Raw genomic sequence first — 22,129 nt, forward strand, 5'->3', positions numbered from 1 at the left:
TATTAAATATCTTAATGTACGCAGCTCTGCAAAGTCATATTTAGAATTGATGGTTATATGGTGTGGGAAGTAGTTCACAAGATGTAAGTGCAAAGTATGAGAACACCTTGAGTTACATTCATCTTAAAATGGCTCGAGTCATATTATATTACTTTAAAATTCCTGCTTTTTACATATCTGGCAATTTTTAGTCTTCAAGCTGCGTCTCAAAGAATATGATTAAGCATTTATGGCAGCCAAGACAAGCCTGGCAATTGGTTCAACGCTGGGGAGGGTGGGAAGTCTTTTCTGCAGAGCACAGCATTAGTGTGATAAATCAGATTATCCTTTGAAGAATAAAAGGCTATTGCAAAGAATAGTGTTGAAGGCTAACTGTATTAGAGGGGTGAATTGTGAAGGGGAAAGAAACTTTCAAGTTAATTCAATGTGTTTAGGGTTTAATTTATGATAGAAATTCTTCTGAAATTTTCCCCATCAGCTATTTCTTGAGCGTGAGAGAGCAGCACAGCTGGCTGAGAGCCAGACAGATAAACTGATTAAAGAAGCTCCTACTGCTCAGCATGATAAGAGTGGAGAGTGGCAAGAAACAAGTGGGGAGATACAGTGGGTCTCCACAGAAAAGTCAGATAGTACTGAAGAGAAAGATAAGAAGGAAGAAGATGATGAAGAACTTGATCTTAATAAAGGTATGTTTTAGAGTTTTGATGAGCTCAGAAATGGTAAGGAACTCTGTTTTGGCATAAATTCCTAATTTGTCTTCTACTTCCTATCTGCGGTCCACTGGGTTGAGATTTCAGCATATTCTCTCGTGAAACTAGAGCATGAGTGGGAGCAGCTGAGAGATGAAGCATGAGAAATAGGGAAAACGATGCTACTTGTTACTTCATAGAACCTTCTGTCAGGCCCTTTTTTAAAACAACAGAAACAAAACAAAAAAAAAACCCTGTGGGTTGGTGGTATTTTTGAGACGTTCTGCGTAAGAATGCCATTTAGAAGGTTTCTTTCTGGGTTGTTCTGGTAGAATGGTATCTAATTCTTCAGCCTTGCTTTGTACGTTTCCTCCTTTCTTCACTGCTATTTGTGGCTCCCCCTCCAGAAATGCTGGGCCATTAAAAAGCGTTATATCTGTTATCCATAATACAAAAATCTTTTTCTTTGTAGAAATCTTATTGGCTTATAGCATTACAGGAAGCATAATTGTATTTTGTTGTGTTAAACATACCGTTTGTGCATTGCAATAATAAAAGTACTGTACAGTGTAATGAATTGAAAGGGAATGAGTGCTGTTTTTCTGTAGAAGAGTGTGTGTTGCTAAGTTAGGTAGTAAGGAGTTTGATTCTTGCTGTTGTAGTCTGAGAGCAAAAAGTCATTTTGTTTGAGAAAGTAGAATTCTGGAAAGTGATAATGAAAGATTGTATTTAAAGCAGTAAAAGATACCAGCTGCTTAGAGGATACAATACACCGGCTTGTCTCTTTTTACAGCTCTTCAGCATGCTGGGAAGCACATGGAAGACTGCATTGTGGCCTCATACACAGCATTGCTTCTAGGCTGTCTCTGCCAAGAGAGTCCAGTAAGGGAATAAGTCAATAACTCACTCTTAACTCCAGTAGATTTTTTAATGAAGTAATAATTTGCATTACTAAAACGGATTCATTGAATTAGGGTTCAGCTAGTACATTTATTCAGCTACATTGATGTATATAGTTCTGTGGAAAGTTGCCAGAGGTATTCAATCCAAAACAAATCTTCTGAGCATCAGTATGTTTATCAAAGGAGACTGGATTTGAGTATTTAATCTTTTGTACCTCTCTCTCATTTGTTGTTAGTCTTAGACCACAAATGAGCTTTGGAAAAGCAAATTGGCTTGCCTGCAATTTTTCTAACTATGAAAGCTTGCTTTGTTTTTCAGTAATTTCACTAAGCAAGTTAATGTCGTCTTGTTAGGTTTTTTCATCCTGGTCTGATTTTTATTTCCAGTGAAGTTGTATGAAGCCGTGTAGGTCCACAAAAGCTGAAGGTGTTTGTTTCAGACTGGAAATACATATAGAAAGTTGAAGTTAATGCTTAAGTATTAAGCGACTGAAAACTTCAAACTCTGGTGTCAGATACATGTTGAAATGAAATTGAGGTTCAAACCTGCCTACCAGATAGCTTCAATTTATGGGATGCTAGAAATGTTCTTCAGCATGCTATTCTGTAAATTTTACTTGCTTCTTGATTACCTCTATGTAATCTTAGTGTGTAGAGTCATACTGATGTTAAGTGTTGGGAATTATTTAACTAATTAATTGTAAAGGGATTTTCTCTGTATGTCAGGAGAATAACCCAGCCACTTTTTTTTGTTTCAGTTCTTGGTAACCTTGTTAGGCCACGGGTAGCTTTGATGGTAATAATCTTTAATTGAGAAAAGATTGCAGGAATTATTGTATCCTAGAAATAAACACCGTAAACATAAAGAGCCTTGAGAGCCTTGAATCACAGAGATGATAGCAAAGTGCCATCTTAATTATGCTATATATACATTCGTCTTGCTGCTTCTCACATACGGAGTAACGTGGCTCTCAGTGTTGGAAAAATATTTCCCAATTTAAACTAGTTATATTTTTCCTAGATCAACGTGACTACTGTGAGGGAATACTTACCTGAAGGAGATTTCTCAATAATGACTGAAATGCTCAAAAAATTTCTCAGTTTTATGAATCTTACCGTAAGTAATACATACTTTAAATTTATGAAAATAGAGATTTTTTGTAGGTTTGTCATCTGCTATAAGAGCCCATACATTTTTAGAAGCTTTTACGACATTTCAGTGGGCTTTAGAAGAGCTTGGGGTCGTTTTCTTTGTATGCAAATATTGAAGACCTGTTTCTATGTCTTTTATTTATTTGTTTGTTGTACTAATTAGGAGCTGCTTTTATTCCACTTGAATGTTACTAATCAGGAAAACGTTTGGGTCCTCTTTCTGAACCTAATTGTTTTTACTGAGTCTAAGTCCTAAAATTCTGAAACAAACATAGCCCTAAAATGTTTTCAAGTGGTACCATATAAATGCTTACTTTGTCTTCTGTCACGTTTTCCAGTGTGCTGTTGGAACAACAGGCCAGAAATCCATCTCTAGGGTGATTGAATACTTGGAACACTGCTAGATACTTAACTTCCGCTGCAAGCACTCTAATGCTGGAGCTACCCTTAGACAAAAGAAGTCAGAAAGAAGTCCTTGAAGGATATACCAAGAGCATTCATCTATGTCATTCGTGTTCGGATTTTTAAGGCTACCTGGTCTCTTAACCACGCATTCAGCATTTTCTAAAAGACAGTTACTACATCAATCTGCAACTATCAAAAATGAGGGGAAAAAGGTTCTGAGGAAAGTAAATAAAGAAACCATGCTGTTTATGATGCAGTGCAGTATTTAAATATTTTTGGCAGGGTTTATCCTCCCTATCTTTTTTCTTGCTTTGTTCGTGACCAGTTTCAAGGGGAAAACTTGCTGCTGATAGTGCAACTGCTGTTTACTGTTGAGCCACTGTTTCATGCCAGCCAGGTGCAAAGGCAGCTTAGCTACTGAGGTATCAAATGTTCTAATAAAGAAGTTCTGGACAGCAGCACCGCTCCTATTTGAGTTTAATTTGCTCTTGCTTTTTTATTACTAGATTATTCCAAAATCGTAAAATATAAATTTTTAAATACTTTTGTGATTTTAACTACTGTCTATATTTAAAATTTGTTGGAATCCAAAGAGGTGAGGATTGGATAGTTTATTTTTTATACTGTTTTGATTGAAATTAGGTTGTTGAACTATTTCTCAGTTCTAAAACTGTCATGGCCCATGTACTGTAAACTGATAAGACCATAACACTTTGTAATTCCAAGATGCATGCAAACCCATAAATACATAAAGCCATTTGAGAGGGTATGTTATCCACAAAAGAAATAAAAATTGTGCCCTGTTTAAGGAAAAAAAAAAGGAGGGGGGAGTGGGGTGGGGGGAGGGAGGAAAGTTATTCATTCCCAGGGCAGTTTACACTTCTAATAAGCAAAAACTTTGAAATGCTGTTTAGATTTGTTTCGAGGAAGCGCTCAAGATGTATTTTATAATGCTTGATACAAAGAATTTGGATGTTGTAGGGGGAAGAATTTTGAAGAGGCTAAAACACCAATGGGGATTAATGTTTCCAGCTGACATAATCTTTCTATTTCATCCTTCTGTAGTATGTCAAAGTTTAAATGCATACAACACAAAGCCTTAAATTGCTGATATAGCTAAGATTTTGTTCAGTCTGAGGTCTAGTTCACAGCAAAGCATTGTGTTTGAAGACTTAAATGGAACAAGAAATCCCAGAAAATACATTACTTGTTTCTTTAATATTTTTTTCTTGCACTCGTTATTCAGACCAACAGAATCGGTAATTATTTTTATTAAGCTGGTCTTGAATATTTGCAGACTGTTCTGAGATCTGCTTCATCACATTTTTAAATACCTGTATAGATAGTTAAATCATGTTATTCCATTGAATTTGTAAAACTTGAAGCCATAAAAATATTAGTTCTATGTATAATGAGGGGGAAGTAACAGGAAATCTAACCTGCTTTTAGATCTTGTTATCTCCGTGTATAAAGTTACAAACTTGTGCTTTTGTATCAGTGCCAGCTGTAAATTTTTTACATACAGTGGCTGCCTTCTATGTCTTCCTATTTTTGATAATGCAGATTGTTGAGAATTCTGTAAGGAAGTAACTGATTAGCGGCTAAATTCCTATGTTGGTCATACTTTTTGCGTTTTCTCTCATCACCTTCTAAAACTTAGCGTATCAGTGTAACTCAGAAAAGTTTTTGAGGTTGTGTTCCCTTTCCTTAAAAACAAAACTGAACCGAAACAACTCAGTATTGAGAGACAAAAGCTGTATGTAAACCATCTGTATCAAGAGGAAACTATTGAATATTTGTCCGCCTATCCTCCTGATTTAAGACCTTTTCATTTGAAGTGGGGTTTCAAAATGATTATAGAGCTTCTGTGGGGCGATGGCAGGAGACAATGCAGATGTGATGAAGGGGAAATCAGGGACAACTACCTTTCTTTGTTACACTGGTAATTGTTTGGGAATTGGTTTACCTCAGTGTTTAACAGTTTTTTTTAAATGTAACTAATTGTCAAGCACTGACAAATGCAGTTTTTTTTTTTTCTTTGAGGGTGGGGGGAGAAATCACCCTGTGAACTGCAGTGCATTTTTGTGTGTTAGACCCTCAAATAACTCTGCGTTAAAGGGTACTTGAGGCCAACTTGCAAATTAAAGTTTTAAAGTAACTTTTTTTCCATTGTAAATATTTGTGTAAATAATCTCAATTGGAAATTAGAACAGTAGAGTACTTTTCTGAATCCAATCCTATTTTTATTTTATACAGTATTTCTCAGCTGTGATCTTTGGAGCAAAAGCCAACGGCAGGAAAAATAGTTTGTACCAGTTTCATGAAGTATGTCTTTGGGTTTTTGTAAATAATTTTAACTCAAATAAAATTGCTACTTTCAATACATATCTTGTCTTTTAACATGTAATAAAGCACTCCCCTGAGTGACTGCAGAAAGAAGGCAGCATCAGGTAAATTGTCAAGTGAAAAACGTGCAGTAAGTAGAGGAGTGCGCTGTTTTACATTGGTGTGATGGGATGACAGAATTCAGTGCCTGGACCCCCACGCTATGATTTATCGAACCAACCGAGCTTGAACTGTTCTGGAGAAGATGTACTGAATCTTGATGCATTTTTGGAGATCTCCACACAAGTTGCTATTGATCTTTCTGCTGAAGGGACGTGGTAGTTTTGAAGAGCTGTAATTAGAGTAACAAAAATGTACAGAGAAATCAAGCAGGTCTTGTTGTAGTGATACTTTTTACATTATGAAGGATGTAAATGGCTCTTTTCTTCAGCAGGAAAAAAGTTAAATTGAGAGCTGTACATCAATATGAACGATGCTTTAATTTGCTCAGGATGGAACTTTTTCTATGGATTTTTCTTAACTGATCCAAGCAGATACAAGAACAATATGCAGAAAGTCATGAGCTGTAGTAAAGACAACTTAAATTTGTCATCTCATTGCCACTGTTAATGAGCATCAGCATAATGGAACTTTTTCTGTGCTGTAAAGGAATCCTGCTGGAGGTTGAGATCTGGAACAGGATGTTACTAGATGTGGCACTGTTAATGTTAGATACAGCTTTATGTAGGCAAGTGTTAAAAAAAATAATGTAACCTCTAGTGAAATAAATACTTCCTCTAGGTTTTGTCATGGGTATGTAATGGAGACATCATATGTGGGTGCTCTGAGAAGACATCGGCTGAAGTTTCTATAGTTTTGGGAGTAATCTGTTCACATAGATTATTTTGCTTTGTAAAAGACTGTTGTAAAATGCATGATCTCTGCATAATAACTAAGGCTGGCATGATCTGTACAGCACTGATTTATAGTAAGCTTAATGTAAAAGCAAGTTATAGTGCTGGGGGTAATTTCTCAAGCTGGCCTAATGGAGTTGGTTTTGTGCTGGCAGCAGATTGGTTCTAATTAGAAGATTGGACAGTGATCACAAAGGTATAAAAGCTTTGTTCTTGTTCTTGAGCTGAGCACCTGTACCAAATGCACAGCTGGAATGCTGTGGTTCTACAGAGCTGTGTTGTTGCTTTATGGCTGCTTCTACGCAGACAAACGATGGTGGGACGTGCCATAGGCTATCTAACAGGCTTTTTTGCCATTGGTGATGTTTTATTCTCAAATACTTCAATGAATTGATACAGATATTTTTGGTATCAGATGCTCCAACAAGTATTGTGTCTTCCCTCATTTTCTCTTTCTGGACATCACTAATCACTTCTTTGAGTACACAAGTCAAAACTTAATTAGTCAGTGGGACTGTTAACAGGCAAACCCATGTGCCTTTTTCATTGGAGGGTGGGTTGGTTGGTTGCTTTTCTCTTCAACATGCTTTCCTTATGCAAGCAGCAAGGAAATCAAAAACGTGTACTTGACTTCAGAAGATAAAGGAATTTAAGTTGCTGCCATTCTTCTGCATCAGGGTTTTCCTTACAAGATAAGACTTGAAAAACTTACGAATTGCTTTGTTTTTAAAGATGATGAGTCTGGAATTTGCCCTGAATCTACATGCTAAATGTTTTCAAAACCAGGACAATGTAATTTTTGTTGCTTCTCCTTTCTGTGTGATATTTTGTTTCGCTTTTGGATAAAAGCCACTATGGGTTTCTTTTAGCTACATGGAACAGAAGCCATTCACACATTCTGTTTTTCCTGTCCTGCAGGTCCCCTCTCCAAGGAAACTGTGGTTTATTAAGACATGAGCAGCATCAGTAGGTGTAGATAGTCTTACTGTAAGTAAAAGTGAAACCAGTATAAATAATGCAAAAACTGCTTTAAGTCCTTATCCAAAGGTAGATTAATTTACTAATGCCACAGCGATCTGAATTCCAGCTGTGAAAAGTGACCTTGAGTTACTGCTGTAGGTTAAGTTTCAGGCTGCCAAGCTTGGTATGATACCTGTCTGGGACAGTGAGCATTACCTGGGGATGCAGAGGATGTTGTAAGGTGTCCTGGAAACAACAGGCTCAATGGGAGGAAAGAACTGTAGTAGAGAAAATGCCTTAAATTTGGAAGAAAGATGTGTTAATATCTTTCAACTTCTTTTGTCCAAATTGTGTCCTAAACCTCCCTACCCCCATTACATGTTGAATTCATATTTCATCTACTTGGAAGCAAAGACCAAAGAATTTCTTGAAATGTGCTCTTGAAAGCTAGATTACTAAGAAATAAAAGAGTGGTGTTTACACAACAGTACGTAATGCCATTTATGCTCACTACGTAGTCTTAAAATTTTGATTTCTGAAGTGATCTGAAGATACTAAGAAGATTCAGTGCTGGATGAATGTTAATAGTAAGCTTTTGCAGTGTAACAATTGGTGATGTGGCATTGATGGCTGCTTTATTTTTGAAGTAAATGAAAGAACTACAAGGAGTTTTATTTAGATTTGCTGTTCAATGTGGGAATTATTTATCAATATTCTGTGTTATAAGATTTAGTTGTCTCTATATTTAATTTTTTTCAAAGTGAGGAGGTAGGGTATAACCTGGAGCATGGAACGATTCTCATTTCATCTGCAAAGCTGACCCTGTGATTGTGTCCTAATACAGCTGTACAGTACTGGTCAGGTGAGTGAGTTCATGTGTTCTTGTTCTTTTTCTAGAACTTTCTAGCTCTGTCACTTTTAAAAGAATTGAATGTCTTCACTCTGAAAAAAAATGAATAAAGACAGTGAGAAAGAGGATGCTGTACTAGGAAAAAGGTTTGAGCCAGAAGTGCACCAAATAGTTCATGTTTACTTGTGGAGCTACCACTTGGATAAATATCTCTATTAAAGACCCAAAGCAGATTTCTTCAAGAGATTCAGAACTTGGATTTTCTTCTTCAACTTCACTGATGTTCAATCAATCCAATAGAAATCAAAAGAATAAAGTAACAATGGCTGTTATTTGAAGGGGAAAACCCCACAGATGCATAAAATAGTATACTTTTTTTCCAGCCAGTGATAGACAAGAAAATGTAATCAGCTAGCCTGTTAGATGCAGGAAGGACTTGTCAGTCCTGGAGCCAATTACTGCTGTTTGGGTTCCTTCCTCATTACAGTACTGTATTCAGTTAATAGAAAGCCTGCTATGCAGTCTAAGTAGTCTGAATTAGGAGGCTGAGCAAGCCTTGATGAAAAATACACTGGAATGTACATATGTGTATAGACACACCACACATCTTTCTATATATATTTTGCTTTTCTGCTGTTACTGGTATCTAGCAGAACTAATGCCTGAAAATGAAACTGAAGGGCATTTCTGCAGAAGTTCGAGTGAGAAGGGAATTCGCTTTTGTATCAAATGAGTTCATTCAAAAGATATGTACATTAATTAATTAATTTGGGAATGTTCCCAAAGTTTTAGATCTTCATTTTTGTTTCATGGATGTGTTTTTGGCCTACTGTCCCACAAGTTTGGCTCTTGATAACATTTCTGAGGTAAAAAGCTTTTAAAATATCCAGCCTGCATTGTTTTCTAGTCTGCTGTTTAATTTATAGATTGTATCTGAATGAAATTTAAGTACAAACCATAAGGGAAAACTTGCAGTCAAATTACTTTGTGTCACAGATTTATTCTCAGGTGTAAATTCAGCTTCAAAAGGTTGATCTGCAGGTTACTGAGCCTCAAGCTTAACAAGCTTAGTAATGTAGTATATAAACTTGTGTAGAATCAAGTGTCATTTTTCTGGCTCAAATATCAAAGTTTTATTTCAACAAGGAATTTTAGAGCAGATTAAGCTAGCTTATCCAATTAAGTAGGTTGCTCTGAAAGTAATGCCTCCTATTTATTTCCATGGAAACTGTAACAGCTACAAAGAGGACAGTAACGCTGTTTGATGTCTCATCACTGGTAATGATGTGATCTAGGAAGCTGTCACATTCAACCTCATATTTGTTCAGTAGTACCTGACAAATTGCATACAGTGTGCTTTGTGTTTTCAGTGCATTGAAGCGAGTACTCAGTTCCTTACACACTTACCTGGTCATAATATGCCAGTTTGCATGGATGAGCTGATCAAAACGCTCCTCATTTCATGGTGTGATGGCTGTGCATGACCATCAGGACTGTGGCTTGTCTTTCATGTTGCTGTTGCCACTGCTGGAACACACCACCCTCTGTTTGGTCTCCATAAATGTTCAGCAAGCATTGCAGAATGTCAATGGGTACGGTCTTTTTCACAGAGAGAAGTTCAGTTCCATACTTCTGTTTCATACACGCTTCCATGTCAGATGCCATTTTTCAGACTGCCCCTCTGCTGCCATCTGTCGCATGGCAACAAGACATAATGGAATGTTGGTGGGAGGTTCAACATCTACTGCCATACCAACATCCTTCACCTCTGACATTGTGGGCCAACATAACAAAATAGGAGGCATTGCTTTTGGAGCAGCCTACGTAAAAATGCCATCTTGTTTGTCTAGGTTGAGGAGCTACATTGGAATTATGCTCCAGCAGCAGCAATTGAGTGCTGTAACTAAACAGAAGTGATACATTTATTGTTTGTGGTGTTCCTTACCTGATTTGAAAACCTGTTGTTTAAACCAAGCATCTTCTACTGGAAAAATCAGTTTGGAATTTGCTGCACATAGTCATATTATACAGCTGATTTTAAACCAGAGCTTCCATCTTGCAAAATCCCTTTTTTAATTTGTGATCCTTTAGAATACAATGAGATTGTTATTAAGAATTTTGAAAAATTAATTTTTTAACAATTCTATCCCAGATAATCATAAAAATTTGTTTCCTCATTATGTTTAGGCTATAATGGTTCTTCAAGTATGATTTCAATTGTGAGATAAATCCCAGTATTTTATACAGGACTTCTTATGTCATTTATGCATTCCTGTAGAGCATCAATTAAAACTGCTAGGACAAAATTGTGCTTCACAACAATTTTCTAATCTACTATGTATCCAATTGAAGGCTGTAAATTTATCTTTTGAGATAACTAAATCAGTTTTTATGTTCCTCCAAAGAAGATAGAATGGATGTATGTTTCTATTGTTGTCATCTAGTTAAGATGCTTATAAAAAGCTTAAGCATACCACAACTATAATTTTACCTGATACTTCTTGTTTGCATTCAGATTTTCATTAAGGAGAATCCCTCCTTAACCTCAGTTGCTGAGCTATTGCTTGTATCATTCCAGGGAGAGGAGTTAATTCAGCACCATGGGAATGTATTCTGTCCCATATCTAGCAAAGAAACACTGCGCGTTAGAAATCATGCAACCAAAAGACCCAAAGGAGTTCCACGACCAGATTTCACTTAACTGCTTTAATATATGAGATTACGCATGGACTTTATGAGTAGGTGGTTTGATTTCCCATACTGCACAGGTGGAGGACAGTCTTCCTTTCTGAATGCATTTCCAGTAGTGTATCATGCTGTCTAGGGATCTGTTGCTATCTCTGTGTAGTGCAAAATGTACCAACTACATACAGCTGCCATGAAGACTGCATACACTACTGCACCACAAACAACTTGGTTCCAGCACTGAGAATTTACCAAGATACAGTTAAAGTTGATATTCTGCCTTAATTTGGTGGTACGTAGTGTACCTTTATTAATGTGGCAGACTCTAGAACTAGACTGGGCCTGGTCTACCAAGTGCTTTCCAGGCAAACAACTTTGCTGTTTTAGAATTGGTTGTTGTTGGAAATTATGACACACAGCTAAGAAATCTGTTTACGAATCACCCTCTCTACCTTTTCTATCATCTGTTTTCAATATAATCACTTAAAGATTTTACAAGAGGAAAGTTTTGTTTGGCAGAAGTTCCTGAGAGCTGTTTTTCAGCTCAAGGAATGAACTTTTATTATCTCTTTATTCCAGGAGAGATGAAAAAGCAACACCAACAAAATACTCCATCTTGTTCCCATCCTGAAATGACTCTTCTACAGTGGCTTCTGTATCAGAACACAGATTCTACCTTCCATCAGTTTAAGGTCCAGACCTCTTCACAGCACTTGGTTAATGGTCCCTATTTCAAGTGCCAGTTACCCAGAAATGCTAAGCATATGCAAGTGATCAATCCTGAATTTGCACATTACAGTAAGGACCAGCACTATTCAGCCTGCAGAATACCAAAGAGCAGTAGAAGAAAATGAGAGGTTATTTACTTGAGCTTGCCAGCCTGATAAAGCAATGCACGTGAGGAAAAACAGCTGCATGAAGTTAGTAAATTATCTGTATCCAGCAGCAGAAAACATCTCAGACTACTGAATTTCAGCATATGGCAAAAAGGCAAGTAAAACAGTAGGCATTATTGAGGAGGCAAATAGAAAGAAGCCATCTCCATTTCACAGTATGCATCTGTTCTGTTGGCTTGCTTTGAACATAACCCAGATTTTGGGAGATAGCAAGAGAGACAGAAACAAAAAACAGCCTCTTTCTTTCTCCTTCTTTATACCCTGAATATCCAGGCTTTTGGTACAGGCAGAAGAGGTTCAACAGAACTCAAAAGAAGTAATAATTACTGGGAGCAACAAATCCAATTATGATGTGGAAAATCTAAATAGGAAATAACTATTTCTCCCAGGAGCTCTCCTTTGTTCTTACAGGAGGGAGCCCAGTGTAATTAACAGGCAGTAGAACTGAAAATAAGCCAAAGGAATGACTTCTTAACAGTGCAGAATAAAACTGTGGAACTCCCTGCCCTACCATACTGCAGGCTGCTTACTGAGCATTAGCCTTTCTATATAAGGTGGCTAAAAATCACTGAACTGCAAGAGGGATTAGTGGTAGGTCCTCCTGTTATCTGCAAGTGTTGGTCTCTTCTTTCAAATTTTGCAGCAATTCCCCCACTCTTTAATGTGGCACTGGTTTGAGGCAGCACATATGCTGTCCAGTGTGTACACACAGCAGGGGCAGCTTTATTTGGAGCATAATTCCTTGGTTACCCAGCAGTGCCCCAGATGCCGCTATGCTTCAGGATTAGCTGGGCTTAACAGTCACGTCCCTGGGTGGCAATCCTAGAGTGACAGACTGGGCCAGACCCTGGTGGGACAGGGAGAGGGTGTCCACCTCCCAAATGCTCAAGTTAAGTCCTTCCTATGGAAGAATTTCCTTGCACATGCTTAGAAGGTGGCAGACATCTATTCCCATTTCTTCCATGTCCTTGCTATGTTTTCCAAAGCTCACTGCATACCCACTTATCCCCTGCTTTCATCTCTTCTACCATTAATTTCACTAGCCTGCTTTCTCCCAGCCCCCACATGCCTACCAAGCCTCTGTATAAATAATCTGTATTCTTTTCAAAAGCAGCCCCATCTGTATAATCTGTTGCACTCAAATTTCATTTCCAAAAATACTGAATAAATACCATGGCCAGACAGATACGCTGGTGGATCTCGCTCGCATTTCAACTCCGGGTATCTTTCCAGCTTCTGCTGCTAGCTGGAGATGGATTCAGTTCAGTTGTCATACGTATCCCCTTGAGCTGTTCAGGTCACATGAAACCAGGCTAGCGAGAAACTTCCTTACCCAGCCTTTCTGCTTTTTGCTGCTTGGCACATCACACATGCCTTTCAGCAGAGCTCAGCTCTCTCTTTAATGCATTTCTTGCTGCAGCTCCCTCAGTGACGAGGCAGGCACAGCAAGGTGGGTGTTCAGCCACAGAGACCCCTGCGGGGCAGCCGGAGTTTCAGACATGCTGCTTCATGCCTCGCCAAGTGCTGGGCTTGGGGCAGACTGTGTGCTGAGAACTGCAGCTTGTAAATACCCAAGAAACAGCAATGCTAAGGCCAACTTGTGTCACACACCACTTGTTCTAGGCCCATCCATGGAAGCAAGAGGGTCTTAGCACAGGAAAGTCAGCCTTTGAACAAGATTTCAAGCTTAATTGCATATAGAAGCAACACTAATTCATCTAGCAGGAACGTATCCTGCGCTGGCATCAGTCCCGCTCTGTGTTAATTATTAAGGAGTGGTATTTTTAGTCAGCACTTGCAATAGATTCCACGTCTGCTTCTTCCCATGGAAGTTCATCACAATGTCAAGTATTTAATTAATTACAACCTTTATTTTAAAGGTGCTATTACAAACAACTGAGATGTTCTCTTTGAGCAATCTCTTTGGATCTCTCTCCACCCCCTCCCTGTTAGGAAGGCTAAACAATTGTGTGAGTTTTAGCTGTACTTTCTAACATCACAGAGTGCCAACTTTGGTCCGGGCTATAAATAGAAATCCACAGAAGGAGGGAGGGGGAAAAATTTGATGAACAAGAATATGGATTATCTTCTACAGAACTGCATAAGTGTCTCAAGTTAATTACAGAAAGTAATCTGCTGTTTGACTAATAAAAAATGTATACTTTTTAAAACAAGTAAATTAAATAATGTTTAATTGCAACACTTGAAAGAAATTTTTCATACAAAAAAAAGATAATCCTTTAGTAGTTGGCAGCTCTTGGTATCATTTGCCTAAAACCACAGAATAACTTACATGTAAGATCATGTTACCATGACAACTTTTAAATTTTGCTAAATTCTCTTCTTACTACTTAGAACTTTTGCAAAAAGAAAAAAAAAAAAAAGTAATTTGCAGTTTGGAATCTCCTCCAGGCACAAAGACCTTTGTCCTGCAACTCTGTGTGCACTTTGAGTACTACTGCAATGAAGTAATATCACAGAATCACAGAACATCAGGGACTGGAAAGGACCACAAAAGATCATCCAGTCTAATCGCCCTGCTGGAGCAGGAAAAGCTAGATTAGGTCACACAGGAACCTGTATATGATCCTATATAATAATAGGCTTAAAGCATATTACCCTCAAAACCATGTTTATGAGCAAAGAAAAAATCTATATAAACCTGAGAAATCATTAATAATATTGAAATCTTGACGGGCTAGGAATTTGTACTAATTCAATTATTATAGAAAGGAAAAAAAGAAACCACACACGCACATGTATATATATATGTACACATGTCTCAATGATACAGTTAAAAATATTATAGTCATGCTTCCTAGCATCTTCCCCTTTTGTTGGTTCTGTGCTCACTCTTCCACTGCTTCTCTGGGCCCTCAGGCTGGTGGCTTCAGCCTGGTAACAGGCATGCTTAGGCCGTTTGCCAGCACTCTGGGGCTTTCACTAGGATGCATGTTGGTGGCTGCAGCTTTATTGTTGTGATTCATCTGGCTCCTTACATGTTTACCAGCATGCTTTTACAAACCAGGTATTCTGTGTACAGTGTATTCTACATGTGTTACTTTGTGGGTGGGGTTTCATCATAGAACAGCCTGGGTTGAAAAGGACCTCAATGATCATTTAGTTTCAATCCCCTGGTGTGTGCAGGGTCGCCAACCAGCAGACCAGGCTGCCCAGGGCCACATCCAGCCTGGCCTTGAATGCCTGCAGGGATGGGGCATCCACAGCCTCCTTGGGCAGCCTGTTCCAGTGCCTCACCACCCTCTGTGTGAAAAACTTCCTTCTAATATCTAACCTAAACCTCCCCTGGCTCAGTTTAAAACCATTCCCCCTTGTCCTATCACTATCCACCCTCATAAACAGCTATTCTTCCTCCTGTTTATATGCTCCCTTCAAGTACTGGAAGGCCACAATGAGGTCTCCCCTCAGCCTTCTCTTCTCCAAGCTAAACAAGCCCAGTTCCTTCAACCTTTCCTCATAGGAGAGCTGCTCCAGCCCTCTGATCATCTTAGTGCTCTCCTCTGGACCCGCTCCAAGAGCTCCACGTCCTTCCTGTGCTGGGGGCCCCAGGCCTGGACGCAGTGCTGCAGATGGGACCTCACAAAAGCTGAATAGAGGGGGACAATCACCTCCCTCTCCCTGCTGGCCACCCCTTTTTTAATGCAGCCCAGAACGCAGTTGGCTTTCCGGGCTGTAAGCGCACACTGCTGGCTCGTGTCCAGCTTCTCGCCCACCAGGACCCCCAAATCCTTCTCCACAGGGCTGCTCTCAAGGAGATCTTCCCCCAGTTTGTAAAAGTACTTGGGATTGCCCCAGGTGCAGCACCTCGCACTTGACCTTATTGAGCTTCATTAGATTCACACGGGCCCACTTCTCCAGCCTTTTTGTTGCTTTTATTTTTCTCTCCCAACTTTGTCATCAGTCCTGAGGCCCTGCAAACTCTGCAGAGCCTGCCCCTTGTTACTGACTGTGGTGTCTGGAAGGGCAGTGCAGGTTGCAAGCATACAATCTTGTCAGCAGCAGAATGCAGTGAGAACGCAGTGCTCGGCTACAGCAGGGCCTGCCCTAACAGGTGCACAGCAGTAGCACCTGGGATCTCATGCAAGGAAGGAGCCCAGCCTGGCGTTAGGGTTTCACTCCATGCTGGTTGTGTGGGAATGGAAAATAGCTGGCGGGTGAGCTCAGTGCGGGGAAGTGAGAAGAGCAGCTCGTTACAGAAATAGAAGGCAAAATGAGGCAATTCCTCTGCCAGTCACACGGCCGGTGAGGCTCCTCTGACTGCTCCGCAGGCTCTGCTCGGTTTGGATGCCTCTGTTTCATGGGCCAGAGTAAAAGCTCTTGGCAGAGCAGTTGGTGCTTTCACAAATGCTGAGTGCCAAGCCTCTAAAAATTAATACCGTCTAGAGAGCATGCTTTGTTTTGAGAAAAAGGCTGTTGAAACAGCCCCAGTTTCGTACTGGGATGTTAAAGGATGACACAGGATGTTGCGCATCCTCAGGAGCGACGCCCGGTTTCCCTGACGGCGCAACGAAGCCGGCGCTCCCGCAGCGCTGGGGCTGAGCTGCTTCCTCAGCAGCGCGCGGAGCTGCCCGGGGCTCGCAGGAACGCCGCTCCGCGCGCTCAATTGCAGCGCGCTCCATTCACAGAAACCGTTGGGTGCGCGGCGGGAATGGCGGGCTGAACCCTGATAGGAATCCGCCCCCGTCCCGCCCGCCAGTAGCGGCGACAAAGATGCGCTGCGTGAAGCGTATTAAGCGTGTTCGGTCAGTCGGCGCGGCCGTAGCGAAGCGGCGATAGATGTGTCACGCAAAGCCCTGAAGAGAGCGGTTCTACCTCGCTTCCATCCGCGCTGAGGGAAGAAGCCGAGCTCCCTGCAGAGCTGAGTGCCCTGTGCCGCAGCTGTGCCAGCAGCCCCGGCAGCGCGGTGGAGCCGCAAGCTCCTAGAAGCTGCTGAGGCAGGTACGGCTTGCGGCAGCACTGCTGGCTGAGGGGCTGTCGGGAGGCTTCCTGCAGCACTGAGGGTCGGCTCTGCCGGGAGCTGAGGTAGAAGTGCACATCCCGTGCTCTTCGTGTTGCTCGCATCCCCAGCAGCTCTCCAGCCCGGGCGCCTCGCTGCTGGCGTTTGCTTCTGGCAGCCGCCAGGGGGGTGGCATGCAGGAATCTTCGCTTCGTAACAGCGGGGCGAAGCTTTGGATTGTTTCCGTGTTTTAAAAGTCGGGGTTCTGATAAAATACCTCGGAGAAAGTTTTCTCGATGTCTCGCGTGCTGCAGGTGAGCCCGCGCCTCGTGCTGCAGGCGCGTGTTCAGGGCGCGCTGGCTGCAGCCGCTGGATTTCTTGTGGAAACGGTTTTTTTTCCTCGTGGAAAAGAGAGGTTCGTTAAAACGCAAACCGCCAGAATGGGGAAAGGATTGTGATTTATGAATTCTCTGGCATAAAGGAAAAAAAAAAAAAAAAAAAGGAATATGTATTATCTGTCTAGTTTCACCAATGTTTTCAAGAATACACTTATTTACTTCACTCTTCAGTTTGCAAATTTACATTCTTCTTTTTCCTTGGGATATCATGCACAATTAGTAAGATGCCCCTAAATGCTAATGTATTCTGGAGGTGCGTGTCTATCCTCAGCCCCAGGGCAGACTGTGGTCCTCTGTGGTGCCATGCCATGTGTCTCCCTCTGCCCTGCTTGCAGAGCCCTTATCTCACCCCTGATGCTACACAGCTTTTCCTCCCTGCACCATGCAGTGCTTTCACCCCCAGTCACTGATCTGCGTTCCATGTTGTTTAGAACCAGCGTGCATTTGTACAAAGCAGAAAGTTTTAAATGCATATTGCAGTTGGAATGCAAAAGAAATTAGAATGAAAAAAAAAAAAAAGAAGAAGAAGAAGAAGAAAATAGAAAAACCACCCGAACTCCTGCATGGCACCATTTGCTTAATGTGCAGTGAGGAGCCTGAGTCCAAATGGTGACTAAGGCTTGCTCGTGTTGAGGTGTGACCTGCGGAAGGACCGGTGTGACTGTGGAAAAGGTAGATGTGGAAAGCTAGGATTGAACAGTAATAATTTGCTTTATAGTGGAAGTTGCCATAATTGATAGGTGGATAGATCGTGCTGATGACAAACATCAGGTTTGGATCGGCTAATGTTGAAGATCCATATTTCTGTAGAGATCAGAAAAGAAACTGTGCCGTGGAGGGTGATAGATTTCTTTGTTTGTCACAAGAACAGAAACCTTAACTTGTCCCATCCAAGTACCATACAGCACTGTGTGACTTACCTTCCTCTGCAGCTAGAAGAGAATAAAGGACATGCACACTTTCACTCCTACCTGTGGTGTGTTCTTAAAAAAAAAAACATTGCCAGCTTACTTCAGGAGTGAAGATATATATTTCTGGTCTGTGTTTTTCATATTCATGGTCTATAGTGCAGCAATGAAGGAAAGCTTTAGGCAGGAGGCTCTTGTTCTGTAGGAAAAGTAGAGTAGCCCTCCGTTATGATGTTTTCTTTAATCCTAGAAGCATTTACTGTTTTCTTCAATAAAATTATAGAATCACAAAAGAGCTGAACAAAAAGGATAGCTAAATTATGTTATTTTTAGCTTGCTTTTTTGTCAAAGTACTGCTGTGTTGCTGATTTACAGCTCCAGTAGAATAGGTTAATAGGAAAGGATTGCTCGTGCAACAGACTCCTTACTCAGTCCTGGAAGCTTAGAAGGCTTTTGACTTCTTTAGGAGTTTCACTGCCAGAAATACTTTCTAATTTCTGTGGTTAGATAACTACTGAGATGGAATGCCGTGTTTTGTTCCTGGTCCTGTCCATTACATGAAGAATGAAAAGAGCTGGAAATTGTTTCTTATTAAAATCCAGGCATGCAGTTTCTATTTTAAAACTCAAGTGTTTGGGATTTTTTTTTATACTGTGCTACTGCTGACTTGGCTCTAGCTATACATAGTTCTTTGCTTTCTGTCCAAGTAGTTTTTATCTCCACTCTTCTGTTTTAAAGAAAACTGAAGTGGAGATGAAACATGCTTCTAATTCAGTGTTTTGTTCTAGATGTCAGAGATGAGAATTGGAGTTGTACTTGAGGGAGGAGTAGTAGATGACCAGAACTATTTGATAGCATCATAATCATAATTCATGCTGGTCACACAGAAGTACAAACTGTACTGTTCTTGAAATTTCAATGGCTTTTTTTTTTTTTTTTTCATCTAAAACAGGGATTCAGCCTCTTTGTTTTGTATAAAGAAGTTGGTGACTTCGTTGACTTTACTATGTGAAATCTTCAAGCAAAACCTGTGTTCTCTAAGGAGAGTGAGGTAAGTGTTAGCTTGATAGCAATAATTAAAGCTGAGGTTTTCTTTCTGCGAAGTCACTTTTCTTATCTCATATGTTTCTAGGTAATAAGCTGCTTGTTGTTAATATTTTGTATGTACTGTGGAGGTATAGTAAGGCTTGTGTGTAGGCTACATTTGAGAAATCCAGTTGCAGCTGAGCCAAATTCCTAATGATTGTATTTAATTGTTATGCTCATGGGCCCATCCAAGTTAATGTGAACTTTAGATAGACCCTGCTCAGTGGCAGAACCTCAGCAGGTGCTTGGTGAATTCAATTCAGTTCAGTAGGAGTTTCTCTCCTAGTGAATATTATGAAGGTAGAAAAATAAAAAAAACACCTGTAGATTATCCCTACCTATACAGCTTCCAGCTCCTCCCAGGCTTTTATCCCTTGCCATTGCAACTTGTTACCATTGTTAACAGCTCAGCCAACTGAGCACTCCCTGTGCAACCCTAGCTCTGCTTCAGTACAAATATGTCAGATTCACTGTGGCCTCAATAGGTGAACAGCTGATTTTGCCAGCTCTGCCTGCCATAGCTCAGGTGCTGGAGGTGCACTTATCTCCCTGTTTTTAACTGGCATAATTATACAGTCAAAATGTTGATGTGTAAATCAAGCTGCAGTGTGTTTGCAACACTAGTGCTACCTTGGCTGGTCCAACACTTCCATCTAAGTACAATTTGCATATTGCGTTTATTTAAGCTGAAGAGCATTAATAGGGTGAGAAGAATTACTTCTGTCTTTGGAAGTAAAGGACATGGCTTCACTTTTCACCCATTCCTAGGGGTGTCTCAAAGGCTCTCCTTGTGGTAGAAGAAATGGGAGAACCTTGTTAGGGTAGAGCTTGTCAGTCTGGGCTGAGCCTGTCAGTTTGTAAGAGGAGCATGGTGGCATCAGAGGCTGGTTGGTGGAAGAATTGGCACTATGTGATATGAGCAGTATATCACTTATATTCTCTGCTTTCTTACCTAGCTACAGAGATCCTCCAGGAACCTAAAAAGGCCTGTAGAGAAGATCGTATTAATGAAGACTTTCTGAGATCTATAATTCAGCACTTCCTGAAAATTTGCTGTGGTATAATACGTGAGACAAATACTTCAGTGGCCTTATAGCAGTCATTGATGAAGTTCTCTGGGAGTGGAAGGGGAGGGAAAAGTAAATACTTATCCAGACAAGCTTTACAATTTCTTTTGTGACATGTAGTGCACAGTAGAAAAGAGGAACCAGACGTTTTTCTGTGATAACCACAGATTCTGAAATGAGAAACAGCAGGCAGGGATATTCAGCCAATAAAATATAGGAATATCTAGCCACTGTAGTGAGCTTATAAGCCTTTCAGTGCCATGTCTTCACTTTGCTTGTATAGGAAATAGTGTTGCCAGCAGGAGCAGGGAGGTGATCATCCTTCTGTACTCAGACTGGTGGAGCCACACCTTGAGTATTGTGTCCAGTTTCGGGCCCTGGAGGGCATTGACACATGTCTGGAGAAGGAGAATGAAGGCTTTGAGGGCTCTAGAGCACAAGTCTTGTTGTACTAAGGGGCATGGTTTACTGGGGAAATATAATAGTGGTGGTAGGTGGACATTTGGACTATCTGATCTTAGAGGTCTTTTCCAACCTTGGTGGTTCTATGATTCTGTGATAATTGAAGTGTTACCGTGTATATGTATTTGTACAGGAGAACTGTAGCTCAAGTATGTTTTCACTTTGATCTGGACTGATGTTATGCAACAAGGAACACTGAGTAGCAAGTTTTGGTTTCAATTCCTTTCTGCTTAGTTCCAAAATATGGAAAGGCATTATGTTGTTAAGTGAATCAAAATTACCAGTGTGATTATTAGTATTTGGTTCCATAGCAGAGTTACTTCCCCCTTCCTAAGCCCCACTGAATTTCCAGTACATATTTTCTCTCTAAATCCTTGGTCTAGATCTTTATTACAGAAGTATCTGCAAATACACATTGCCTCTAGTATAAATACAGCATGGCCTGCAGCTCAGAGGAACAGAGCAGGTACAGGTAGGTGCTTGTGCAATGCATATTCAGTGCTGGATGGTTCTTCACTTCCATGCCAGGCTTTTTGCCTTCCCTGTGCAGCCCTGCTCCTAGTCACACACATGCTTACTAGTGAGATCTGTTCAAACAAGAATGGAGATGATACAGATGCATTTTTATATTTCTCTCCCTCTCTTGCCTTTTACCTTATGTTTTTGAATTGCAATCTCCACAGCATAAAAAGATGCAGTTGCTTTAATAGGGAAAACAAGATATGGAAACAATGCTTAATAAACAAGCTTATTGGTGAGCTGTTTGCTTGAAGTAGATGTTGCTAGACTAATTGACAAAGGAGCATGAAGCAGAACTGGCTGGCAGGGAGCCCCATAATGTCCTCCCTATGGCTGTTTCTGCCTAACTTGGGAGACAGCATGGTAACTTGAATATTCAACCTTGAAATTAATCCTGTTTGACACTCTTCTGCCCCCAAAAAGAAGACACATACTGCTTTCTACCTTGATTACTCCCATGTGGATCAACTGGAAAGACACCTCCTTCCATTATGCTGCACATTTCCACATACTCTTGAATAGAAATTATCACAAGGTCAATAGTTGCGGCTTTCAACTGTTTTTGAAACCTAGGTAGATAGGATGAGACTGTGAAAGCTTGATGTGCTTTGTTTATTCAGTTAATAGTTCATCCAAGGAATGGCAAAGGAAGTCATGGAAGAGATCAGAAGGACCAACCCTTGTCTTTTAGTGTCCCTTGGTGGTTTTCAGGTTTTCACAAGCACAAATTGTCCATTCTTAAGACAAAGGAAAGATGCTTTTCCAGAATGGAAACATACCAGCTAGAATTTATCCAGGCTTTCTTGTCTCTTCCTCAGACCCTTATCTTGAAGCAGGTGTGTATTCATGGGGATCTCTTTTCAGGTACAGATGTGTTATTACTATTCTTAAGGATGGAGACCAGCCTTGTAATGATTTACTTTTCTTCTTTGCATTAATACATAAAAGTGAAGA

General features: G+C 40.4%; 2 protein-coding genes across 5 annotated transcripts in view; both read left to right on the plus strand.

Annotated features, from left to right (window-relative positions):
- The window catches only part of WAPL (WAPL cohesin release factor), a 58,899-nt gene extending 55,502 nt beyond the window's left edge, over nucleotides 1-3,397 (plus strand). For all 4 annotated transcript variants that reach the window (XM_031602452.2, XM_090144794.1, XM_031602454.2 and 1 more), the window contains 4 exons: nucleotides 479-686; nucleotides 1,483-1,571; nucleotides 2,613-2,708; nucleotides 3,082-3,397. In XM_031602452.2, coding sequence (XP_031458312.1) covers nucleotides 479-686; nucleotides 1,483-1,571; nucleotides 2,613-2,708; nucleotides 3,082-3,147 — 459 coding nt within the window. In that variant the 3' untranslated portion in view covers nucleotides 3,148-3,397. The remainder of the gene's footprint in view (nucleotides 1-478; nucleotides 687-1,482; nucleotides 1,572-2,612; nucleotides 2,709-3,081) is intronic.
- Nucleotides 3,398-16,440: 13,043 nt separating this feature from the next.
- The window catches only part of GRID1 (glutamate ionotropic receptor delta type subunit 1), a 574,706-nt gene continuing 569,017 nt past the window's right edge, over nucleotides 16,441-22,129 (plus strand). Inside the window, exons 1-2 of the mRNA XM_090144797.1 lie at nucleotides 16,441-16,737; nucleotides 18,994-19,092. The gene's annotated coding sequence lies outside the window, so the exon portion shown is untranslated. The remainder of the gene's footprint in view (nucleotides 16,738-18,993; nucleotides 19,093-22,129) is intronic.

The sequence above is a fragment of the Phasianus colchicus genome, chromosome 8, assembly GCF_987193195.1.
Source record: "Phasianus colchicus chromosome 8, bPhaCol1.hap1.1, whole genome shotgun sequence".
NCBI classification, from domain to species: Eukaryota; Metazoa; Chordata; class Aves; order Galliformes; family Phasianidae; genus Phasianus; species Phasianus colchicus.